Genomic DNA, 22,701 nt, shown 5'->3' on the forward strand with positions numbered 1-22,701 from the left:
AGTACTTTGTATTACAATGTCATAGGACAGCTTTTCTTTCTTGGTGATTCTTTTATGTCTGGTATGATTGAGGCAGAGAGATTTTCTATACTCTTACGTTAAAAAAAGGAGTTAATGGAGGTGGGTATTTCTATGTTTACTGTGTTAACATAATTTTATAAAATCATACAGCTCTCAAGATCACCTTTTACTTCTGTGACAATTTATCAAAATAAAAGTATCTATTTATTCCTCACCACCATCACCAGAGACCCTCCTTACTGGAAGCATATGGAACTAGTCAACACACCATACTATCAGGCTGATAGAATATGCATGGAAATTTATAAGGAAAAAAAAAAGTCAATAAGTACATTGCTTTTGCTCATGTCTCAGTACTTTCTTAATACAGCTGATGTTGAGCAAGACGGTGTCGCCTTAATTGCGTGTCAAATGGAACTGACTTGGTCAGGGGAAAATCAAAAGGGTTTTCAGAGGTTCACAAAGTTGCAAACTTGTGTATTTATGTTATTTTCATATGTGGTTTCAGAAGATAAGAGCAGTTGCTATTTTGACGTGTTCATTTACTGGATTCTTAGGAAGGGCAAAAACCTTCTGGGTCATGTAATCAACCTATTTGCTGTCAAAGACACCCACACTATATAAACTCCTCTTTATACTGAGCTTGTATGCAGAATGAGTGGGACAACCTTGGCACAGGGGAAGGAGGATATGTTGGTTTTGGTTTGTTCCTGATACTTCTGTTGGAAAATGTTTTTATAATCTCCTATCTTGCATGGACACAAGACTTCTAATTTGCAGTCTGTATTGCCTTGTGGTCAGTTTGGTCATTTATCTGCATTTTGTCCTGAAGCTGTTTTTCCTTCCTGGTTATTACTCACCTTTTCCATCTCTAGACCTACCAGGCAATTCTACTTAACTTTGGATTTCCATACCTAAGTGAACTGAACACTTCTATAAGATGGGCTTTACTTTCCTCTGATCATCATCTACAGTATACCACAGAAAATCTTATCAGACCTTTTTTAACAGTGTTCTTATTTTTCTATCTGTAAGTCCTAGCATGATTTCCTGTTTGTCATGCTTATTGACTGGTAAATCTGATGTTTCGGATGACAGTCCTCCAGTTCATGGCAGAAGTTAATGTCAATAATCCCTAAGTGCATAATAGGGTTTATGCATGATGATGTACTTATCATACATTATAGCATATTATACATTTAATCTTGTTTCTGTTTTTAGGGTTTTCAACATTATCTGTTTCTTACTGCACACAATATACAGCCTCATCTTTGGCACTGATGATATCCAGATTTCACTTCAGCAACCTATTTTATCTTCACATTCCTACCTTTTATGCCAGGATCATTCGTGAAACTACTAAAAGAGATACTTGTCCCAAAAGCAGTGCTTGAGGAATTAAATGGGAAACGTTTTTTAGCTTAATAGTTCCCCTTTAAGCACAATTGCTTAGCCTACTGTAACCTGTTCTAATATTTCTTGTTATATAATAGTTTCTCATATGACACTAGAAGTAATGTTTTACTGAAATCCAGATAAATTAGCTCTGCATTTCCTTTACCTAGAAAAATAATGTACTTTTAAAATGGCAGCCTCTCTGGGTTTGATTTTCCATTGGCACAATCCATGGGGCTTTTGAACATGCTTTTATTTACTCATTTAATTGTCCTTTCATTCACAACTTGTTTTCAGGATGTACATAACACTTGAGTTCAAGCTAACAGATGTGTCGTTCTCTGGATCACTGTTTCCCTTTCTTCAGTAGAAATATTGTGATTTCTGTTTTCCATTCCTGATTTGACAAATTTGCTTACTGGCCTGTGTTATTGGGCTTACAGAGTTTTTAATGCCAGTTTCTTGCAATTCTGGACCATAGTTCATCTGTCTGCCTGTGTTCAAGCACATTAAAACCTTTGAAGTGAGTTTCCACAGCAGTTGCAATAACTTCAGTTTTCACACTTTCCACACACTTTCAGCCATGAGTCATCCTGTCTTGTCCTGTGGTTTTCACCAGTCCATGTTAAAACCTGAATCGAAGTACTCAGTTAGTTTTAAGACTTTTCTTTCAGCTCTTTGCTTCTTGAATAATGATCATAATACTTCTTATTTATAGTCTTTATTTTTTTATATTTATGTGTTATTATATAGCATTAATATTTTCCTTTGATTTTGTATAAAGAATAGCTTGCTGTTCAGTTTGATTTGTTTTGTTAGGACTTGGCTCCTGGGAATTCTCATTTTAACCCTGTGCTTTCTATTTTTCCAAAAATAGTTTCCTTCCCTGAGCAACACTTTTTCTGATTTCATGTCAGCTTTCATAGACAATGTTAAAAGCTCTTCTAAGAGGGTTTTTTTAGTGCATGTTATTACTGGAGGCTTCCTCTAAAAGTTCATTTTCTTTATTTTTTTCATACTTTTGGGATGTAAATTCCGTATGTTTTTGAACCTAGCTTCAAGTAATTTTAGGTCTCCTCTATATGTAAGTATCTGGTGATTTCAGTTCAGTTTTCCTGACCAAGTAACTTCATTAATGTCTCATTTTGCCCCAGTAACATTCAAAACCTCATTTGAGGTTGCTTATCTGTCTCTACCATGTAAACTTGTAATCCCTCTGACCAGGATTTCTGTCAGTTTTCCATTGTGTATTGTATAAATGTTTGTAATAGCCATCTTTGCAGTAATTATTTTATTTGTAGCAGGTTTTTTGGGGTTTGGTTCTGATATTAAGTAATTATTGAACTCAACCATTTCTGTTATCTTGGTTTTGCTTGAAGAAAATTTAAGGTAACAATAATTTCTGTGAGAGTGACAGAAAAGTATCTGTTGGACACAGAAACATTTTTTTTTTCCCACATACCTACATAGCCTTCAGCAGAATCTCAGCAACTAGTTCTTCTTGTTTTGAACACCTCACCAAAGACATTCCAATTCAAAACATTTCTGTTTTCTTCACCACTGTCTCTCTTACATTTATGTTTTCTTTAGCACATTTTCTGTTTATGATTGTTTTTCTACCACATACTAATGTGGTAGCGTCCTACAGAGGCTCTAATCCCTCCATTTTGTAGCCCACATACTTTGTCTTAGCATATAAACATCTCTGCTTCTTTCACCCACTCATTATCCTGTTTTCTGTTTGGATGAGAGCTGGGATGATATTATTACATAACAAATGCTTCTATGAATATTAAGCCTTTTATTTCTCTACTGATGCACACTCCTCGAACCCTCTGGCACTTCTGACCCTCTGCTGTTTCTTTACCCTACTATCTCCTCAGCTACCTGCCTCATGCTCTTTTCTGTCAAAGCTAGGGATTGGAATCATCTCTCTGTGTTCCCTACTTCAAGCATCAGCAACGCTGGGTAACATACCAGAATTTTTCTGAGTTCTTGAAGGAATTGTGAGTTAAGATGATCCTTTCTTCTGGATTCGGATAACTGGAAGACCTCCAGAACTTCCTCCAGTTACTGACCTTATCAATGCAGGACACCTGTAAAACCTAAAGCAGATACCTTTGATTATAACATGATCACAAGATATTCTCAGAGTCTCCATCACTGCACTCCTGTTGAAGAGGAGAGGAAGTTGCATGGGAAGGGTTGTTGGCTTTTTACAGTAAAAGCTGCAAGCTACTTGTAAAAGTGAGAAATTAGTAATACTTGCTAATTCAGTATTACTGCTGTGGGTTCAATTTTCTGGAGATTTGATAACTCCCAATATCCAGTCCATGCTTGGAAAATCAGTTAGAGTTGGTCTTTGGAAAGAAAAGTTATTTACTTCTTCAACTTCCCTCATCACTGAGATGCTACTTGTTGACCTCACAGGGTAGTGTGAAGTCTCAGCAAGCTTCATAACAATGCTGAAAAATGAAAAAAACATTGGAAGAAATTTGCATATTATAGTCCCAAAGTGGAAAATTAGCTTGACAGGTTTTGCAGTAAACCAGTTAATTACCAAGATGCACCTGGTTTGGTGTAGCAGATCTTTCTATGTAATTTTTTTTTCAAGCATGAGAGTAGGGCAGAAACAGTAGGGTTTTTCCTTTTGAGTTTTGAATTAGATTGTTTTGTAGCTGCATCATAAAAATATAGATAGGAACCTTCTCTCTATTTCTTTTTAGTTGGAAAACTATTAGGATAGGCAGCTATAGAGTAAGACGGAAAAAAATATCTCTATTTCTTTTTAAACTTCCTGCCTTCCAGGAAAAAAAAAAAATTTCTATTAAGAACCTTTACTTCCTCAACTTCTTTTTCTTTTTTTTTTTGTGGTATCACTATCATAGAATCATAAAATCAGTTAGGTTGGAAAAGATTTTTAACATCACTGAGTACAACCATTAATGCAGCACTGCCAAGTACACCACTAAACCATGGTGCTCAGTGCCACACCTACATATCTTTTAAATACCTCCAGGGATGGTGATTCCACCACAGGAGCAGCCTCAGCCAATACTTGACAATCCATTCTGTGAAGACATTTTTCCTAATAGCCAATCTAAGTGTTCTCTGGTGCAACTTGAGTCTGTTTACCCTTGTCCTATTGCTTGTTACTTGGGAGAAGAGACTGACCCCCACCTGGCTACAGCCTCCTTTCAGGTGGTTGTAGAGAGCAATAAGACTCTCCCTGAACCTCCTTTTCTTCAGGCTAAACAACCCCAGCTCCCTTCCTTTTCTGCTGGGCTGCTTTCCAGCCGCTCTCCCTTATCTTGTAGCACTGCCTGGGGTTGTTGTGACCCAAGCACAGGACCTGGTACTTTGCCGTGTTAAATCTCATACAATTGGCCTGTACAGATCTCTCATGTTCATGAGAACACTTTGAGCCTCTGTCTTGCTGACAGTACCAACATTTGAAGTTCTTTAAGTTAATTTTCAGGTTGCCATGAAGGAAGAGCACATCTTCCCCACGTGGTGGCTCAACACAGAGTGGTTTAACATGATGGGCTTAATTCACAGCTCCCAATGCATTCTGCTAATCTTGGGTATACATTTCCTCTGAAAATTACATCTGGAAATAATTTTTATTGCTAGAGAAAGAAGCTTTCTGGATGATATCAAAGAAGTCTTTTCACACACACATCCCAGGTGAGGGAATAAAATGCTCAGAAGGGTTGCTGAATTCACTTTTATCTACAGTGAAAATAAAGCTTATGCATTGCACTAACCGATACTTTTAGGCACAGACCTTTCTATAGAATGGAGACCACCCATTGGAAAGCAATCATAGGGATTTTTCTCCGTCGTCTCAGGATAAGTTACTGCTAACCTTATCCAAGGTCACTGATCTGGGTCTGCCTCACTGGCACACATGATTAGATAGTGGTATTTTTAGGTGCAGATTTTTAAGAATGAATTCATGTTCAAGTGGAGCCTTTTTTGTCTGCCAATTTTTAAATTGTATTTAAATTTAAATCTTTAGCAGGTCATTACAAAGTTATTAATTATCCCCGATTGCACCTGTTTAAGGATGAAAGATTACATCTCAATCTTCATGAGGAAATAAATCTGTTTATACTGAACATGGACAAATAAATACAGCTGGTCAGAGTCTTGCCTATGAAAAATTTGCTTCCAGAATGTCTTTCATCTTCTGCCTCCTAAGGAGAAAATCAAAGAAAGGGTTTTGAATTTTTGTGAATGATTCACTACTTATAACTGACCAATGAACAGTTTATGCAAATACACTTTGCAAATTGCTCACTTTAACCATTCCTTGGGGTTATATCTGGATATTGCCTTCCCATGAGAAGCAGAGGTGTGAACATTTGGATTATTGATCTATAATCATGGGATCATAATGCATATCGAATGTTAAATACTCAGACAGATACAGAAATCATTTGCAATACACTTACTCACACTGATTGCACCTTAATGGAGTTCTTGTTGACATTAATAAGTTACAAGTTAAGATGAATGAGTATAAATTGCAAGCTAACTAGCTGATAGTTGAACATATTATTCTTTGAGACCAGTTAACCAGCAGGCCTCATGTTCCTAAAGACCTAAATTTAATATACCTCAAGGAAATATCCCTTTGCAGGATGGAATTTAAAAGAGAAAGATTATTATGTTTCTCCCCCACTGCCATAGCAATGCAATGAAAACATCTTGGCCTGTTTTGTGAATTTGGAAGGGAACCTTTGGCCAGTGACATGTGATGCATTGTTTATTTTGTGACCAATGGCTTCTGGTGAGGAAAAAAAAAAGTAATGTTCTTATTATTTTACTTTGGGGGGTCCTTGTAGGGGTAGGTAGGGTGTGTATGTTATCCCTGAGATATAACTCATTCATTGTTTTGTGACTTAAATATTTATGGCAAAGCTCTTGTATAAATACTTTTTTAGATATATTGTAAACTATTAATTGTAAAAATTATATTAGTAGAAGAAATTGAACTGTATTTAAAAATTGCATATAGCTGAAAGTAATTGTGATACATATCATAAGAAGTGTGATTTTTACCAAAAGGAAGAGTCCTGTGGAGCTGATAATCTGCAAAATCAGAATGTGTCATTCAGATCAATTTGAGTAACAGACTCAAGGATTGCTAATCTTTTTAGTGCAAAAGGGGAAGATTATTAGAGATATACATAGTGAGCAAAGTTATCAGCTAGAAGTTCATCAAATTGTATATAACGGAAAGATGCGCAGGGACACTGGAGAAATAAATATGGATTGACTTATTAATTCAATGAAAAACAATCATTGCTCGTGCTCATATAATATAACACTAACAGAGGTAAAAAGGAGTTGCTGAATTGGTGAGAGTAGGTGTCTTATTCAGAAATCTGTAACTTATTACTGCCCTCCTACCTACTAAATTCTTGGCTAACTTTAGCATGCTTCTGTGCAGGCAATTGCACAAAAGTTAGATTATTATGAAAGGATAGTTTAATGTTAGCATATATGTCTGTTTCAACAAGCTATCTCCTAATTTTATTTACTTGCTTCAGTGGCATCCACTGTGTGAAACAAAGATATTTAGTCAAAATGATGTGTTTATCTGAGGTTAATGGTCTCTGGATCATATACCATTCCAAAGAATTTACTAGTGGAGGATCAAAAAGCCCACAAGAAAATGCTTAATCTTGAGAGATTCTCCCTTAAAGTTCAACTGTTGATGTTAATGTGTCCTGGGTTTCACCCAGTTAAGAAAGTGACCAATATGGGCAACCAGCAAATTGCTAAAATTGAAGAGTATCATCTGTGGGAGACAAAATTGGACAAGGGGATCATGTCCTCTGGAGAGACATAAACACCCTGGAAAGGTACCTGAGGACTTTGTCTCAGGAAGAGCTGATGGAAGTTCTAAAGAGCAAAACAGGGCCCTAAAGGTTTTGTAGCCTAGTAATGGTATGTTTTAAGTTAAAGAAAAGCTGAACAAATATAGCTCCTTTTGCAAATGTTATTTTTTGATGTTAGAAAGCAGTGAGACTAATTAAAATATCTTCCCCTGCTAATATCAGAGATGGCAATTACTAACCTAAGAACATGAATATGACTGAAAACAGTCCTTTCCTACAATCATAAGCTTGACTCTGTATACCCTAGGTGCTAGTGTCATTCCATAAAATTTCACTTTAGAATAAACAAGTAAATGTATAAAATGTAAAAATTGAATTTGCCGAGATAGTTGTTTCATGTGGCAGTGATATGAAATATCTCTAAGACCTGAAAAATAGTATCTGAATGAACTACTTTTAAATACATACCAAGAATCTCTCTGTATTGTTGTACTTTTTAATTAGATGAAAATAAATGAATTGAAAAGATGAAAGGAACTCATGTAACATCTCACTTCAAAGGACAGCTCCACTCTTGAGAAGTGTTAAAAAAAAAGAAAAAAGAAAAGAAAAGCAGCTTATTCAAGAAATGTGCATTCTCTATGGATTTGGTTTTTCTTTTACCTGCTTTAGAAACTCGGGAATGACTTCTGTTCATTTGACCTAAATGGAGTCTTTACCCAGGTGTAAAGGAGAGTGGCAGCAGGCTGACAGTGATGTTCTTCCCCACCTTCCTTCATTGCACTTGCATTGACTCAGCAATGCTCTCAAATAAGCAGTATTATTTTTGACCTTGTGATGGGATTTTTATCAAAGTTTCAGTGCTCTGGGCTGTGTTATGGATGCAAATTGCAGATGTGCAAAAGTTGTTTAGCTACCTCCCAAGATGAGAACTGGAACACCAACCCCCTCAAGTGTATATATATCAGTGCATGCAGCCTGGGGAACCAACAGGAGGAATTGGAACTCCATGCCCAATCAGAAAGTTATGATATCATAGGAATAAACTTAAACATAGTGGGACAACTGGCATGCATGGAACATTGTGACAGATGGTTATAGGCTCTTTCAGAAAGACAGGCAGGAAAGAAGAGGAGGAAGAGTCACACTCGAAGTTAAAGAGAACCTTGAATACTATAGAAGTTAACTACAGAGATTATGGAAGCTCTGTCTAATGAGTGGTTCAAGATGAAAGGTGTCATCTCCAAGGAAGATCTTACAGTAGGCACCTGCTACTGATCTCCAAACCAGGGCAGTAAGGCCAATGCAGCAGTATCTGTGTAACTTAAGCTTCAAGTTTGGGTGACTTCAACTACCCAAACAGTTATTGGAAGAACAATACAGCAGCTCACATATCATCTGTCAGGTTTCTGGAATGTGCAAAGGACTGCTTTCTCATACATATGTTAGATGTGTCAGCCAGGAATGAGGTTGGATTTGCTACACACAAACCAAGAAAATGTACTTTGCAATACCTCAGTTAGTGACAGCCTTGGCTGCAGTGATCACAATACTGTGGATTTTGGGATCCTGCTGAGCATGCTGCAGGTGAATAGTAAGACAAAAGTTTTAGATTTTAAAAGGGAAACCTTATCACCATATTCCAGTATTTAAAGGGTGTCTACAAAGGTGGAGACTCCCCTTTTACAAGGATTCACATGGAAAAGAAAAGGAGTAATGGGTACAAGTTAATCCTGGGGACATTCTGATTGGACACAAGAGGAACATTTTTCACAATGAAAGCAATCAGCCATTGGAATAATCTCCCCAGGGAAGTGGTAGATTACCCAACATTGCACGCTTTAAAGATTCAGATGGGCAGGGTGTTGGACCATCTTGTCTAGACTGTGCTTTTGCCAAGAAAAGTTGGACCGGAAGATTCTTGAGGTTCCCTCCAACCTGGTATTCTATGATTCTGTGATTCTATGGCTCTGTGTCTAGATTTACTTTAACTGGACAAATGAATTGGAAAAAAACAAACAAACAAACAAAAACCCCCACCCAAACAGCTGAATCACTCGTCTGCCTGCTAAACAAATCAGCCTTCTCATAATCCAGCAGCAGGTACTCCCACCCAAAAAACTAAAAGACATGCCTTGTATACTTTCCATATACAGAATAGCTTATGTTATGCAAGGTATTTCACCACTTCAGCATCGGTTGATTGGTCTTGAGGGTCTTTCTGGGCTCCTGACTTAAGTCAGTGCTGTCCAACACCAGGGTAATATTTTTACCTTCCACCAATTTTAGCTCTAAGTCCTCTCTTTAAACATGAGTTGTTTTTGTAGACCCTAGGCACTTTATTTCCAATCACATCTGTCCAGGCCAAGGTTTTTGTCATCATATTTCCATGTAAAGGTTACCTGGCTAAGAAGAGGATTAATTGGATCTGCCCAAGGTGTCACCATTTCCTTTCACAGAATCATAGTATCATAGAATCAGCCGGGTTGAAAAGGACCTCCGAGATCATCAAGTCCAACCCATGTTTCACTTGTCCTGAAGTGTGGGATGATGACTTTAGAAAATAGCATTTCTATGCGGAAGTTTAACAGAGAAGTGTCACAACAAGCAGTTGAACAAGAATTCAAGAAAAGACTAGCCTGTCACCATCCCTAAGAAGGTCCTAAAGGCAGGACTGCTCTCTGTAAAGTAATAGTTTTCTTTCATGACTCAAAAATTTTTGCTTCTAGAAGCAGAAGTCTTGTGTGACCTGGAAAAGGAGAGCAGCTCATCAGCTTCATAACTCCTTGATAGATTTTAGGCAGGGTGCTCTGGTTTTTGTTATGCCATGAGTTGTTTAACCAGTTTGTCAGATAGCAATTTGATGTGAAATACTATTAGCGTTTCACAAACACAATCAGCTAAGCAATTGAGCTCATCCCAGACGTGATTAAATGAGATCAATTATAATAAGATCTAGATAAGAGAGGTAAGCTTCTTGTTTCTTGGGTTGGTATTTGCAGTATTAGCTTTTGTAAGTATCCTTTATACATCATCAGCTGTAAAACCTTGATTACTACAGGAAATGGCTTGTAGACCAGCATGCAAATGAACATCATCCTAGGCTGATTATTTTAACACTGAAACTGCCATTGAGTGAGGAAACAGTTTATTTGAAGCATCAATTGCACCAAACAGAAAAGTAGTCATTGAAGCCAATGTTTTGCAATGCAAGAAGCGTGTCTGCTCCCAATCTTAAATACGGTTAAATATTCTGACAGACAGCTCTTTGTGTCTCAAGAAGGGAATAGCTGCCCTTAGCATCATGTTTTACCATGGCACTATTGCTATAACACTTAAGGCTTAATTTGCTAAATATCATAATTTATAGATGATTCTTGAAAATTTTGACATGAAGTTGCTCATCAGCAATATGTGAGAGTCAAGTGCACTGGAAATATATATATTATATATATAATATACATATTATAGGAATAATAAATATTTATACTTTGTTTATCAGAAATGGAAAACTGGTAATGTATGAATAGAAGGGGCCATATGAACAAACAAAATACAAGAGAGGAATGTTGTGAAATAGTCCATATCTAAATTGTAGAGAGACTTGCCCATATCTTTGAGCAAAATTTTTTAGCATTATTTTCAATTCTTTTGTGGCTTCTGGTTCTTGCAATGGAGCTCTAAGGAGGCAATTTTTTTGTGATAGAGAAAGACTAAATAACATGAGTCTGCAAAAACAATGAAGGATCCATATACTACCTGAACAGTGCTGTTCTGGAGCATAAGATCTGACCAAACCCCCAGAACTGTGTTTGCTTTCTTTTTTTTTTTTTCAAATGGAAAGTGATGCCTAAGCTCTCAACTATTTCCATAAAAATCTTTACGATCTCAGAAGAGTGACATGGTTCATACAACTCTCCTATTGGGTAGCAATGGATGTACTGTAGTTGTTTGCTTAGTTAATAATCATATCTAATGAACAGAAATACAATTTTTGCCTCTCCTTTTACTATATGTAAGATTTAGAGGTCTTTGACAATCTAGGCTAGCACCTTTGTTGCCCTTTCAAGAGCTCTTCTACTTTGATAATGATAAGGTTGTTGAGGATTGTGCCGTCTTCTTGATGGGCTCAGTGCCAGTGTCTCTGCTCTGGTCTGGTTCCTAGTGTTTTATTTCCTTTGTTGGCCATTGCAAGTAACTGAGCAGGGCAGGTCAATTCCCCCTCATGATCCTCTCTGTAATCTCTCCTGGGCAGACTTGTGGGACCACTGTGACATTTCCTGGCAACCGGTGCAAGTTTATAATGTTTTTCTGTATTTAATTTCAAATGAAATGTTAACCTCTGCTGCATCTTTTCTTCCTCCTCCTCCCACATTTTTTATGGCTTTTTGGATAGAGTAATGCTTCCCTCAGATACTGGTCCACAGGTCTCTGTGAAAATATTGATGGTGGTAGGTCTCTTTCAAATCACAAATGGTCATTTTACATTTCATCACTGACAACCTGTGAGGCTTCTTCTCTGAAGTTCAGGAGCACTTGTTTATTGTTAGTAGGCAAGATTCGAAAATTCCTAGGATGGATTCTTTGGCCTATGCTATGTTAAAATATGTGAACATGAGTAGTCTCTCTTGGGCTGTTCATCCCTGTAGCAGTCCACCACTTTTCTCTTATCACTTGGTTTATAATTATTTACCATGTCTATCTGTCTTCTTTCGTCACAGTTGAACATATTATCATATATACACAATACTCTTGCTTTTTTTTTGTGTGTGAACTTTTACCAAATATTTTGGAAGCTTTATATGTCCTTCATCTGATGTTGTCACTTACAGTGTTTAAATGAAATTATTTGGTAACTATAGAAAAACAAAATAGAAATAAGAAAAATTACAGTAGAAGTGAGAAGTGAGAGCTGTTATGCTATTCTATTGAAGTTTATTTTAGTAAAGAAAAAGCATTTGAATTCTGACATTTTTTATCTTTGACCCTTTTCACAATACATAATTAATTGTGGTGCCAAAAGCTTTTAACATGCATTATGAAAAATTATACATGCAGAAAAAAAAAATTAATCCCCTGTTTTCTGGTCAAAAATGTGTATGTAAAGTGTTTTACTCAAAAGTGCCTCTGTTTTGTTCTATGTCGTCCAGTCGTTCTTCAATGTGGATATCATCAGACCTTTCTGAAAAAGTTATAAGGAATACCAGCTCCCTGTGAGGTCTCATCCTCATGGTCAGAGTTTAATTTTAAACTTGAACCGTGAGATTTGGTGTTGTTGTTGGTGGGCTCATTTACAGCATTAACTGTTACAATTTTGGAGACAGCTTCTTCATTCTTAGAGACTTACTGTGATCCCAGGTTCAGTCTTACATGGTACAGCTCTGTACAGTTCCAACCTCATCAGTTGTCTTAATTATTCTGTGTTCCTCTTTGTGGTGAAGCAAGATGAATAATCACTCCTTAAAACTTCTTGTGGACTGCGGTGCACGCAAAGCCTAAATGGAACATATTTTGATGCTTGATATGGTGTTCCTTTTGACCCCTTGAATGCACCACTTCCTGAATACAATCTCACCTCATAGCTGCACCTTCTTCTCCTGAACTGTGGGAATGGCTGCAGTAGTTCATAAAACCTGACAGTTTTGTTTCCATTTGGTAATCCAATGATAGGGATTGCACCTTTTCCCTGATTCTTGTATAGTGTTCTTGTTACAGGTCAGTTAAAAATTAATTTCCAGGAGGAGCACACAGAAGACATAACTGTTAAGCATTACTTTAAAATTAAAAACCCACAAGTAGGCCATTCAGGGGAAAATTATAACTTTCTATGCACAACCAACTGTTCATGTTAATCTCTATAGCTTTGAAGAACATATTTTTGATTCACAGGACACTACAAGACTGGAAGATGAATCCCTAAGAGAAGAGTTCCCCCTCTACAAGTTAGAGTCACTGAATACAGAATAGTAACTCTTAAAATAGACTTAAAGTCTCTACCATATCTGTGTGTTTTGTTTACTCTGCTCATTTATTCTATTCTTTAGGTTTGAAGATGGCACAGTCTCTTTTCTTGATATCATTGCTCTGAAACATGGATTTGATGTTCTGGAAAAACTCACAGGTCAGTTAATATAACTCTAATACTGAAAACTAAAGTTCCAGATCTATAGACAGGGCACAAGTCTGATCTCTTTCTTATGGCTGTAGCTTAATTTTCATTTCTAGTGTTACTATCCACGTTCATCATTGTGACAAAGAGACTTCAGTGTAACTGAATTACTCCTCTTATTGGATTATTCCAGTCTGATTTGGAAAAAAAAAAAAGGTATCCAGACTGTTTTGGATGTGCAAGACTTGAGTAGATCGAGCACTTCTAGTCTGCCTCACACTCAGAAAGATGCAAAGTGACAGTAGAAAGTAGTGTGTGGCTGAAAGCCCCTGAGTGGCTTGCACTGTTTGATATCTTTGAAGCCCTTAACAAGTAGCTAACACTAAAGTCCCAAATAAAACTCTAAGCTGATCTTCAGGCCAGAACCTGTGTGTGAAGAGTGACAGTCATGTGCCTTGTTTACTTGAGGATAGCCTACTGCTTGTCTGACTCAGGACTCCAAATGCACAGTCTCTCTCTGTTTGCTGCCATGGGTCAGTAATTCTCCTGAAAAGGGTAGGAGGTGGCACCTGGCCAGGCAAGCTTGCACCATGGCACGTTACCACATGTGGAATGTGCCAGCGTGTTCCTGAATGGGTTTCATACTCAGATATGTGCACACTTAATGTGTGAAGTCTGAACCTCCCATTTTCAGTGCACTCTTTGATTTCCTATATAAAGGCATAAAGTGCATCGTGATGTAAAAGAGGCATGAGTCCAGAGAGACTATGTACTTTTCCAGTTAGTATAATTTTAGCTAATGTCTGTGGTTTATTGTCATGAATTATCTGAAGGATTCTAGTTTCTTCTTCCTCACAGTGCAAGACTTCTGTGAGGAGTATTATGTTAGATTCTTCAGGTCCCATTCATGTGGAAATCAATAGCAGTTTTCATCCACTTCAATAGGAGACCCAACAAGTAAGGATGTTGCTCTACGTGGAGACTAGGGATCAGAAACCAGCCTTTAGTACATGTTCTTGTGTTATAGAATGCTGCTGAAAAATGAGCAATTTTAAATAAGCGTATTCCTTTGTGAAGAGGGCTTTGGTTTAATGTATAGGAGCACTGCCTGCCATAAATGTGAGAATTGATGATATCATCTCCTCTATTACATTTCTCATCCATCTAACCCTCCTATTGGTACCTATTTCAGCTAAACAATTGAAAAATCTCTTAATACTAGGTTGAGGGGAACACTTAGCACTGAGCTGGAATAAAGTGGATATCAGTGGAGGACAGCGTAGAAGACAGACATGAATAAATAGTATGTTGAGACCTTTGAGTTGCCAAAAGTGTGAATTTGGCTTCAAATTTTCATACTTATAATCCTTTCATAAAACATTGAAAAAAATATTTTCCCCTGTGAACATCATTGAGAACATGGACTTTTGCAGGTTATTTAATTTCTGTCAAAAGCCCACCGTTCCCTTTGAACAGAGACTATGAGCATTTCTGTGTGTACAAAAGAACTGTTGCATGCTGTAGAAGCACTTCATAATCCAGAAGGACTGCAGATTTGTTTTAGGCCTCTTTACAAATACATCTTCCACTTCAACTATCAGAGTTTTCAGTGGCAAAATGCAGTGTCAAATGTGAATCACTTCTGAATCTCGCTTTGCTGTAGCTGCTGGAGCACTTGATTTGCACTCCTTGAACACAATGATTCTCATTCCATGTTGGAAATAGCCTGGAGTAGAAGCAAGCAAAATGAACAAAGTATTGTTATTATTAATTCTATCCTAATGTGTCATAAAAACACTGCTGAAGTTCTTTTGGGGTTATGCTGTACCTGGATTATACCAGTGTAATTACTGAAGATGGGGAGGGAGATCACTAATGGAAGGTAACTCAGAGTTTCGATATTAGGCAGTGTTATGAAACATACAGATCTGTTGAGTCCAATACCATCTGACTTAATCTCAGACCTGCATCAACTTTCATTTAACAATAAGATACATTTCGTGCCAGAGTTGCATCATGATGTGTGTGTATTTAAACAATGTCAGAGGTCTTGTATCTATATGATTTTTAAACTTAACCTCAGCTGGTATGTAATTTTATGAGTAAATTTTCATCTGTTTTAAAAAAGAAACTAAAGCACATAATTTTCATTAAATTGTTGTAAGGTGCACTATAATTATAATTATAATGTCTGTTCAGGAAACATTAATTCTCTTTAGAAGGAAATATGCATTGGGAAAAATTTTAAAATGCAGACTAAGTCTCCTAAGGACGATGAATTGAAAGTTGTCTTTAAATTCACCAGATGCTTGATTGCTTGTTGAAGAGTAAAGGTTATGTTGGCTTTCATAAAGGCAATTTTACCACATAAAGCAAAATACAGTGCAGGATGTTAAAGGCTGAGGCTAGCTTGTTTTTTTTACTTGATCTTTGGAACTGTTGTTGTGTTTTGCCGTGTGATAATTTTTACTGTCCTCTGGTACATCAAAGACGGGTTGCACCCAGTGATAGGATGTTTAGCAGTCTGTATTTGGTGGTACTCCACAGATTTTCTTGTGTGTTGTGTTTTAACACCTAGGGTTATGCAAATCATCCAGATTAGGGACCAGAAAAAAAGTTTTCCTAAATCAGATTGGTAGAGATTAGTGGGATTTCTTCTGTGTGGAGTTTGTGACTTCATCTTACCATTGTCTGGGTATGTCACCTAAATGTGGACCATGGGTGTGAGGCTTGTGTACTTTACTGCTTACATCCTTAGTGCTGCTTTCATTCATAATTTTAATGGATTTGGGGGTTTTCTTTTAAAAATCATGAGATTAAAGATGACATTAATACATGTGATATACAGGTTTGTTTAAAATGGATGTTTCATTTTGGCTACTGTTTAAAAAATGCTTCGCTTTGGGGGAAAAACCTTCCCTCGCTTTAAGAGAGAGAAGGAATCATTGGTGAAATTTTTACCTTCTCTATGTCAGCCATTTGTGACAAGATGTACGAGAGCATAAAACAAACCTGGGCAATACTAATTGTACTAATATTGTCACCTCACTGCCTATAATTAACACCTTCTCTAACTGTATTTGAGATTATGTGTTGGGGGGGTATTCTAAGAAAAATGGTTGATGGGTTTACAGTAGCAAGAAAATGCTTCATCTACATTCTAAATGGGTAAATACAAATACACTAAGGAGAAGGCATTTTAATTTCTGGCATCAGAAAGAAAAGTTTGACTTCTAAATGTGAAGGGAGTGCATAAGAGCTTCAAATCCAAAGGATTCCCAGGTAATGACACTACTGGTATGTCGAAAGACAAAATTCTCCTTTCATTGATAGTGAGATGAACTGTCGCTGATGTTAACTTTCTGTGCCAAGATGAACTTGGTTTAGAGAACAAACAAGGATGTTATTTACTTACAGCTTAACAGCTCTTGCTGCTAGCATGTTATGTCAATCCAGGTTTTCCTAGCTTTCTTTTGTGACTTGACTAATGCAAACTAGGCATCATTTGTACCCTTGAAAACAGAGCAGAACAGCTAAAGCATGATTTGAGAAGCTTTGTGAGTTGCCAGAAGAAATCCTGCCAAGACTGCCTTTAAAGAGCTTAAGATGTATACAAGGTTTCTTTCTGAAAATTGCTTTTATGTTTTGGGTTTTTTAATAGTCACTTGCTAATATTGATGTGGATTGCATTCACAAACTCCCTAATCTGTGAAGAGGCCAAAATCTGTGAAAGAAAGAAACAGGTCATTCCTCAGACCTGTAGAGATAACCCAGAAAAAGGTAGTACTGCACATTAATGTTTTGGGTGGTTTTTGTGTAATATAGCTGGAGAGAAAATGTGCTTCTCAGGAAATAAAAGAAAGACAATGTCTTTATTGTAAACTGAACTGATGAAGAAAAAGCACAGCACAACTAACAGAAAATATACCCATGGCAAGAGATAATTGTTCTGCGTTCAGACAAAAGTTAACAAGACTTCTGTAGTGAAGGCATTTGGGGGCATCCAGTGTTATTACATGGGAGATTTTCAGCAGGGTCCTTTCAATGCTTGGGAGATTTTGGAAAGAGGAAGCTGGAGCAGCTAATAACTGAGGGATCTGTGCAGGTGCTCTTGCACTGACTGTGGTTTGCTGAGGCAAGAAATAGCAGGGAGCATCAGTGTCCAACACTGACAAGATTTTTACTTGATCAGTGGTAACTGGGTTCTTGAGTTCTGCAGCTACTGAGAATATCTCACTTTGCAGAGCTGTGTGTATTGCAAGTCCTAAATATTAAAGACTACAAGGAGAAACTTGAAATAATTTTTTTGGGGGGGGGCTTATGTGTTTTCATATGAAAGGTTGCTGGAGTCACTGATCTCATTTTTATCGCCAAGGAAGACTTAACCCTATCCTGTTGGCTTTAGAAGAGTCTCATGTGTACCAGTTAGTATGTCCTGCGTTTGCCTTTCCTCTTTCATCCTTTTTTATGTGTCTAATCTATTCATCTATATGTGTCTAGTTTCATCCCTAGATGAAGAAGACATTAGTTACAAGTATTGTGTATCCTACTAATCACAGTTTCATATTGTAGGTCAGGTATTACTTCTGAAGTTATTGGAACCTGTAATAATTAAGATCACTGCATGTGGTTGCTTTTTCAAATGATCTATACACCTTCATACAACTGTTGGTTAAATCATTACAGAAAAAACCCCCAAAACAACACACAAGACCAACCAGATATGGGGAAGAAATAGAAAGAGAAGTATTTGCACAGGAAATAAGACAACTGTGGAACATGGTAGTATCCTCAGCTGTGCTGTGTTGTGGGTCATTGTGTTGACTTAATAAAGCTGGCAGAAATGCCAAAGGGACAGTGAATTTATAAGAACTATTGTTCTGTACCATGAGGAGTGGCAAAATTCACTCCTACACTGGTTGTTCCCAAATACAGGTTTTAACACAGAAGTACAGCCATTAATTGCACATTCTTGTCTGTCTTCTGCCTCTGCTAATCCTTTTTTCCCCAGCCCTGATTGGTAACATAAGAATATGGACATCCCCACTGAGCTGGGGTAGCTATGACTCAGAGTTGTTAATGAGCTGGCAAGAGTAGAGTTGTCCATATGTTAGTTGTTCAGTTTCTTCAAGATAGTTTGTGGTGATCTAACAAGAATGATAAATCCTGAGCCTGCTCTCTCCCTGTCACTGAAATCAGGAGAGGTATACGGTAGTATACAACCAGGAAAGCAAGAGGAGAGAACATTTAATAAACTGCAGTGATTAATCTTTTTTCATATCTAATTCATTTATTTAGTTCCAAATAAACTAACTGTGTTCCTAACCAAAGATATGGACTTTTTTTTTACAGCAAATGACTAAGCAACTAGTATATGTTTTTTATTACACTGTTTATGAATCCTAGCTTAAATTGTGGAACCTTCTTCCAATTCAGATCAGTCATTGAACAAGGTTTTACTAATGTGAACAGCAATTGTATGGTCTAAATTTCTTGCAAGTGTGTGTAGCTTTTTTTTCTGCATAGTGGATTATATAAGACAGGTGTTTTTCCTGCCTTACATAGGATGGTTACTGTAAAACTAAACCATGGCCTACTGATCAAAACCTCTACAGAATTACAGAATTACTCCACAGAGTAATCACCCACACTTGTTCACTTTCAGATTTGCAACATGAGATTCTGTTTCACTATGCAGACCTCATCTGTGTGCACACTCTTCTGACTGACATCAATGGGGCCACGAAAAGAAAGCTAATATGATGGCCTGAGAGCTAGATGAGGAATTAGGAGACTTGAGTTCCTTTCCTTGGCCACGAAATTTACTTGACATTTATTAAATCGCATAGATACTAATCTATTAGATACTAATTAGGGGAACAGGGAGTTAGGTGACTGAATATATTTTCAGATCTGCATTTAATCTCTGGGTGGGATTTACCTTATGTTGATGTCAACACCTATGTCTGAGGTACTATTTAGATTCCCATTGAAATCAGTGGAAGAGACAGTAACTTCACCAGCTTGATCTCTCTGAATTTTTTGAAATTTAGTATGAGAGGAGTTACAGCCAGCAATAGCAGCTCTTCTCATTGTCTATCAAAGGAGCTTAGACGATTAGCTTAGTGTGGTGTAGGACATTTCTTTACTTTTACATAACATTCCTGCTAATGATCCCTTTGGGATTAGAAAGCTGAGCTGTCAGATTAGTTAAGGTAGAAATAGCGATTTGGGATTTTTCCCTTCCCTTAGATCTGCAGCTTGGTTTGAGCAGGGCAGGTTCTACATTTCCTCTGGCTAAAATACACCAGTCAAACAGAACAGGGAACGTGCTAGAAGAACTCCGAGGAGCATGAAGTGAGGTTTTCTGTTTGTGAAACCCATATCTGTCCATTATTCTAGGAGTGATTTCTGATTCCCAACACACATTTCATACTTCAAATCCAAGTTTGTTCAGATAGATGTTGCTTTCTCTGACAGGGAAAGGCTCACAGTCTGACAGCAAACTATCTCACAAAGGCAAAAAAGAAATTCTGTCTCCAGGGTGAGAATGTCCCTGTTATGGTAAAATAGTCAAACAGATGTCTTATATAAAGAGTGTGTATGTACAAATTATTTCAGAAGTCTGTGATGATTTTAATTTTCAAATGGCTGGTTGCAGCAGATTTGGAGGAAAGAAAATTCAGTTGGTTCTTTTGCACCAAAAAAAAGCCATTGTTGGGACTGTTGTTACTTTATTCAAACGCCTGCTCAACTGAGCACACATTTGCTAATGGCTGTAGACAAAATTAAAATAATTACGTGGTCAGTATTACAAAATGAGCAAGTAGGTGAGGGAGTCTTGTGCAACTGCCTGGAAGTACAGCCAAGCACATACAATGCGTTTGGAAGGGAAGTTTGAAGTAATGGATGGGGACTACCTTTTTTACTGTAGATACAGGATCTGTTCCCAGTTCTGCCTAAGGAAGCATGGTGAAATCTGTCACTTTCACTTTCAATAAATAAAATGGGAGAAATTGTCATACCCTCCTTTGAGAGAGAATGGCTGTAAGACCAAGTCTTCGATAAAGGCCACAGGAATATTAACAGCAGTCAGGACTAATGAATCTCAGATCCACTTGTTCCTACAGTGATCCAGCATTGCCCACACATGGTCAAAGGATATTTTGGAGAAGAAGTACTTTCTGTCTGTAATACCTTTCTCCCCAAATCATTTTCTGTGTCAGATATAGTTAGGATCTGAAGGAATCATCATTTTCACTACAAAGTTGTCATTTTCATTGCTAAGAGATAAAGACCTGTGAGATCATATTTTTCAAAGGAGAACAGAAGTGAGGGCTTTTAGACTTGAGTGCAGACCTTCCAAAGACTTTTTGATGCCTAAACTGATTGATTAGGTTAGGGACCTTGTTATTCTTAGAATACCCATTTAAAATGGGAAAGAAATAAAAATCCTGTTCAGCTGTATTCTTAAAAACCTGTATAAGAAGTATTCAAGAATTACCTCTATATAGTTCCAGCTAAAACCAGAACTGAAGGGGAAATGGCAAATAAAATTAGACATAAATTAATTCCATTACATGTTAAACAGTGTGATGTATTGCTAATTATTTTTTGCCACATCTTGATATACTAACAAGGAAATAAAATATTACCTTGAGGATACTAATTTTCTTAACTTATAAGTGAACAATTTTCTTATTAATATGTATCTGGAAAATAAACCTTGAGAGGGTGGTGAGATAAATTAAGTTTCATTAAAGGTTAGAGCACCCTGAGATTACAGAAAGGGTCAGCATTTTGCTATTTGTGGAGAGAAGGTCTGGCTGGCATTAGGGGTGCACACTTCAGCAGCCATCCCTCAGCAGATCTCAGGGTCCCATTCTAGTGTGTGCTGGCTACCATGGCAAGGATTACCTTATTTCATTTACAACATTTTTAATTTCCTAGCTAACTGGATCCAGCTGTTTCAACCCTTCATATAACATAGAGATTTTATGCTAAATCCAAAGGGGCTAAATTAAAGCAAAATTAAATTTGCATATTGTGTAAAACTCTACTTGTTTGGCAGATCCAGATTATATGGTGCTAATCACAAACACTAGATAGAGTAAATCCTCTTGAAGTCACCCTGGGGTTAAGTCAAATGCTTTACACTCTTTGACACATACCCATGAAATATGTAATCAAGTCTGTTTGACGTCCTCTCCTAATTACGTGTGTATATTTTAAGCAGATGCTTTTCCAGCTGATCTATGCCTTTTGAGATCTTTTTTTTCTTTATTAATCAGAAAATCATGCTGTATGTTAACAGCAAGTGCCAATTACGAGAAACTAATATTATTTTCTTTGCTCAGAAGCTGTGTTTTTGCAAATAAGACCATTGCCAAATAACATATAGATGTAAAGAAAATATAAGAATGTCTGAATGTTATCCATCAGGGGCATAATTATTGTACCGTGTACTGCAATATTTCAGCCTAAAATGAAAATCTATTTTTCCACATAATGATATTTTAGTTTGAGGCAAAATACTTAGTAAAGAAATTCTCTGTTGGAAGTAGGAATGGACTACTTGTTTTCACAAAAATTAGAATTTCAATGATAAAAATATTTTTCCCCAAGACTCCATATTCATAACTTCTACCAAGAATATTAATACATAAGTTTAGCCTTTCTTGAATTCTTCTTACTCGGTAAGATAATATCAGGAGACAAAATTAATATTTAATTAAGTTGGGACTCACTGAGTTTTAAGTAAATGCCATTTACACTGTGACTATGTAAGAATAGTCTTCAGAAAGTGCTAGTGACCTAGTTGGTTCTACCCTACTCTTCATCTGAAGGATGCAAACTGCCACTCACACTTCACTGAAGTTTCAAACTGAGTATTTTCCCTTCATTGTGTTTAGCAGAGACATCTACTGGCAAATTGTTAACTGACATTCTCCTCTTCAGGTCCTACATTGCCATTTCTTACATCTCCAAAGGGGAGACTTAGTAATATAGAAATTATTACTTTGAAGCTTTTAGATGTGCTGCAGCATTAAATCTATTATTTATGGGAAGAAGCATTAAGCAGTATATCAACAAATACAAAATCAATAAAGGCAAAATAAAATTTTCCTATTTTCTCAGTAAGGTTACTTCCTGTTGAATGGCTAGGCTACTTTTAGCAAGAATGTGCATATCAGAGAAGAAGAGGATAAAGAGGTTTGTAATCCATTATAGATGAAGAGAACTAATTGCAAATCATGTGACAATCATCGTTAGTCTCCATTGATTTTGATTCAGTCAATATAGAATGGAAAGAAAGAAATTACAGGA

General features: G+C 36.9%; 1 protein-coding gene across 3 annotated transcripts in view; it reads left to right on the forward strand.

Moving 5' to 3' along the window:
- Nucleotides 1–22,701, forward strand: part of MOCOS (molybdenum cofactor sulfurase) — a 211,550-nt gene that overhangs the window by 107,378 nt on the left and 81,471 nt on the right. For all 3 annotated transcript variants that reach the window (XM_027643908.1, XM_027643909.1, XM_027643910.1), the window contains one exon: nucleotides 13,310–13,386. In XM_027643908.1, coding sequence (XP_027499709.1) covers nucleotides 13,310–13,386 — 77 coding nt within the window. The remainder of the gene's footprint in view (nucleotides 1–13,309; nucleotides 13,387–22,701) is intronic.

The sequence above is a fragment of the Corapipo altera genome, unplaced genomic scaffold (genome assembly GCF_003945725.1).
Source record: "Corapipo altera isolate COAL_440 unplaced genomic scaffold, ASM394572v1 24b, whole genome shotgun sequence".
Classification (NCBI taxonomy): domain Eukaryota; kingdom Metazoa; phylum Chordata; class Aves; order Passeriformes; family Pipridae; genus Corapipo; species Corapipo altera.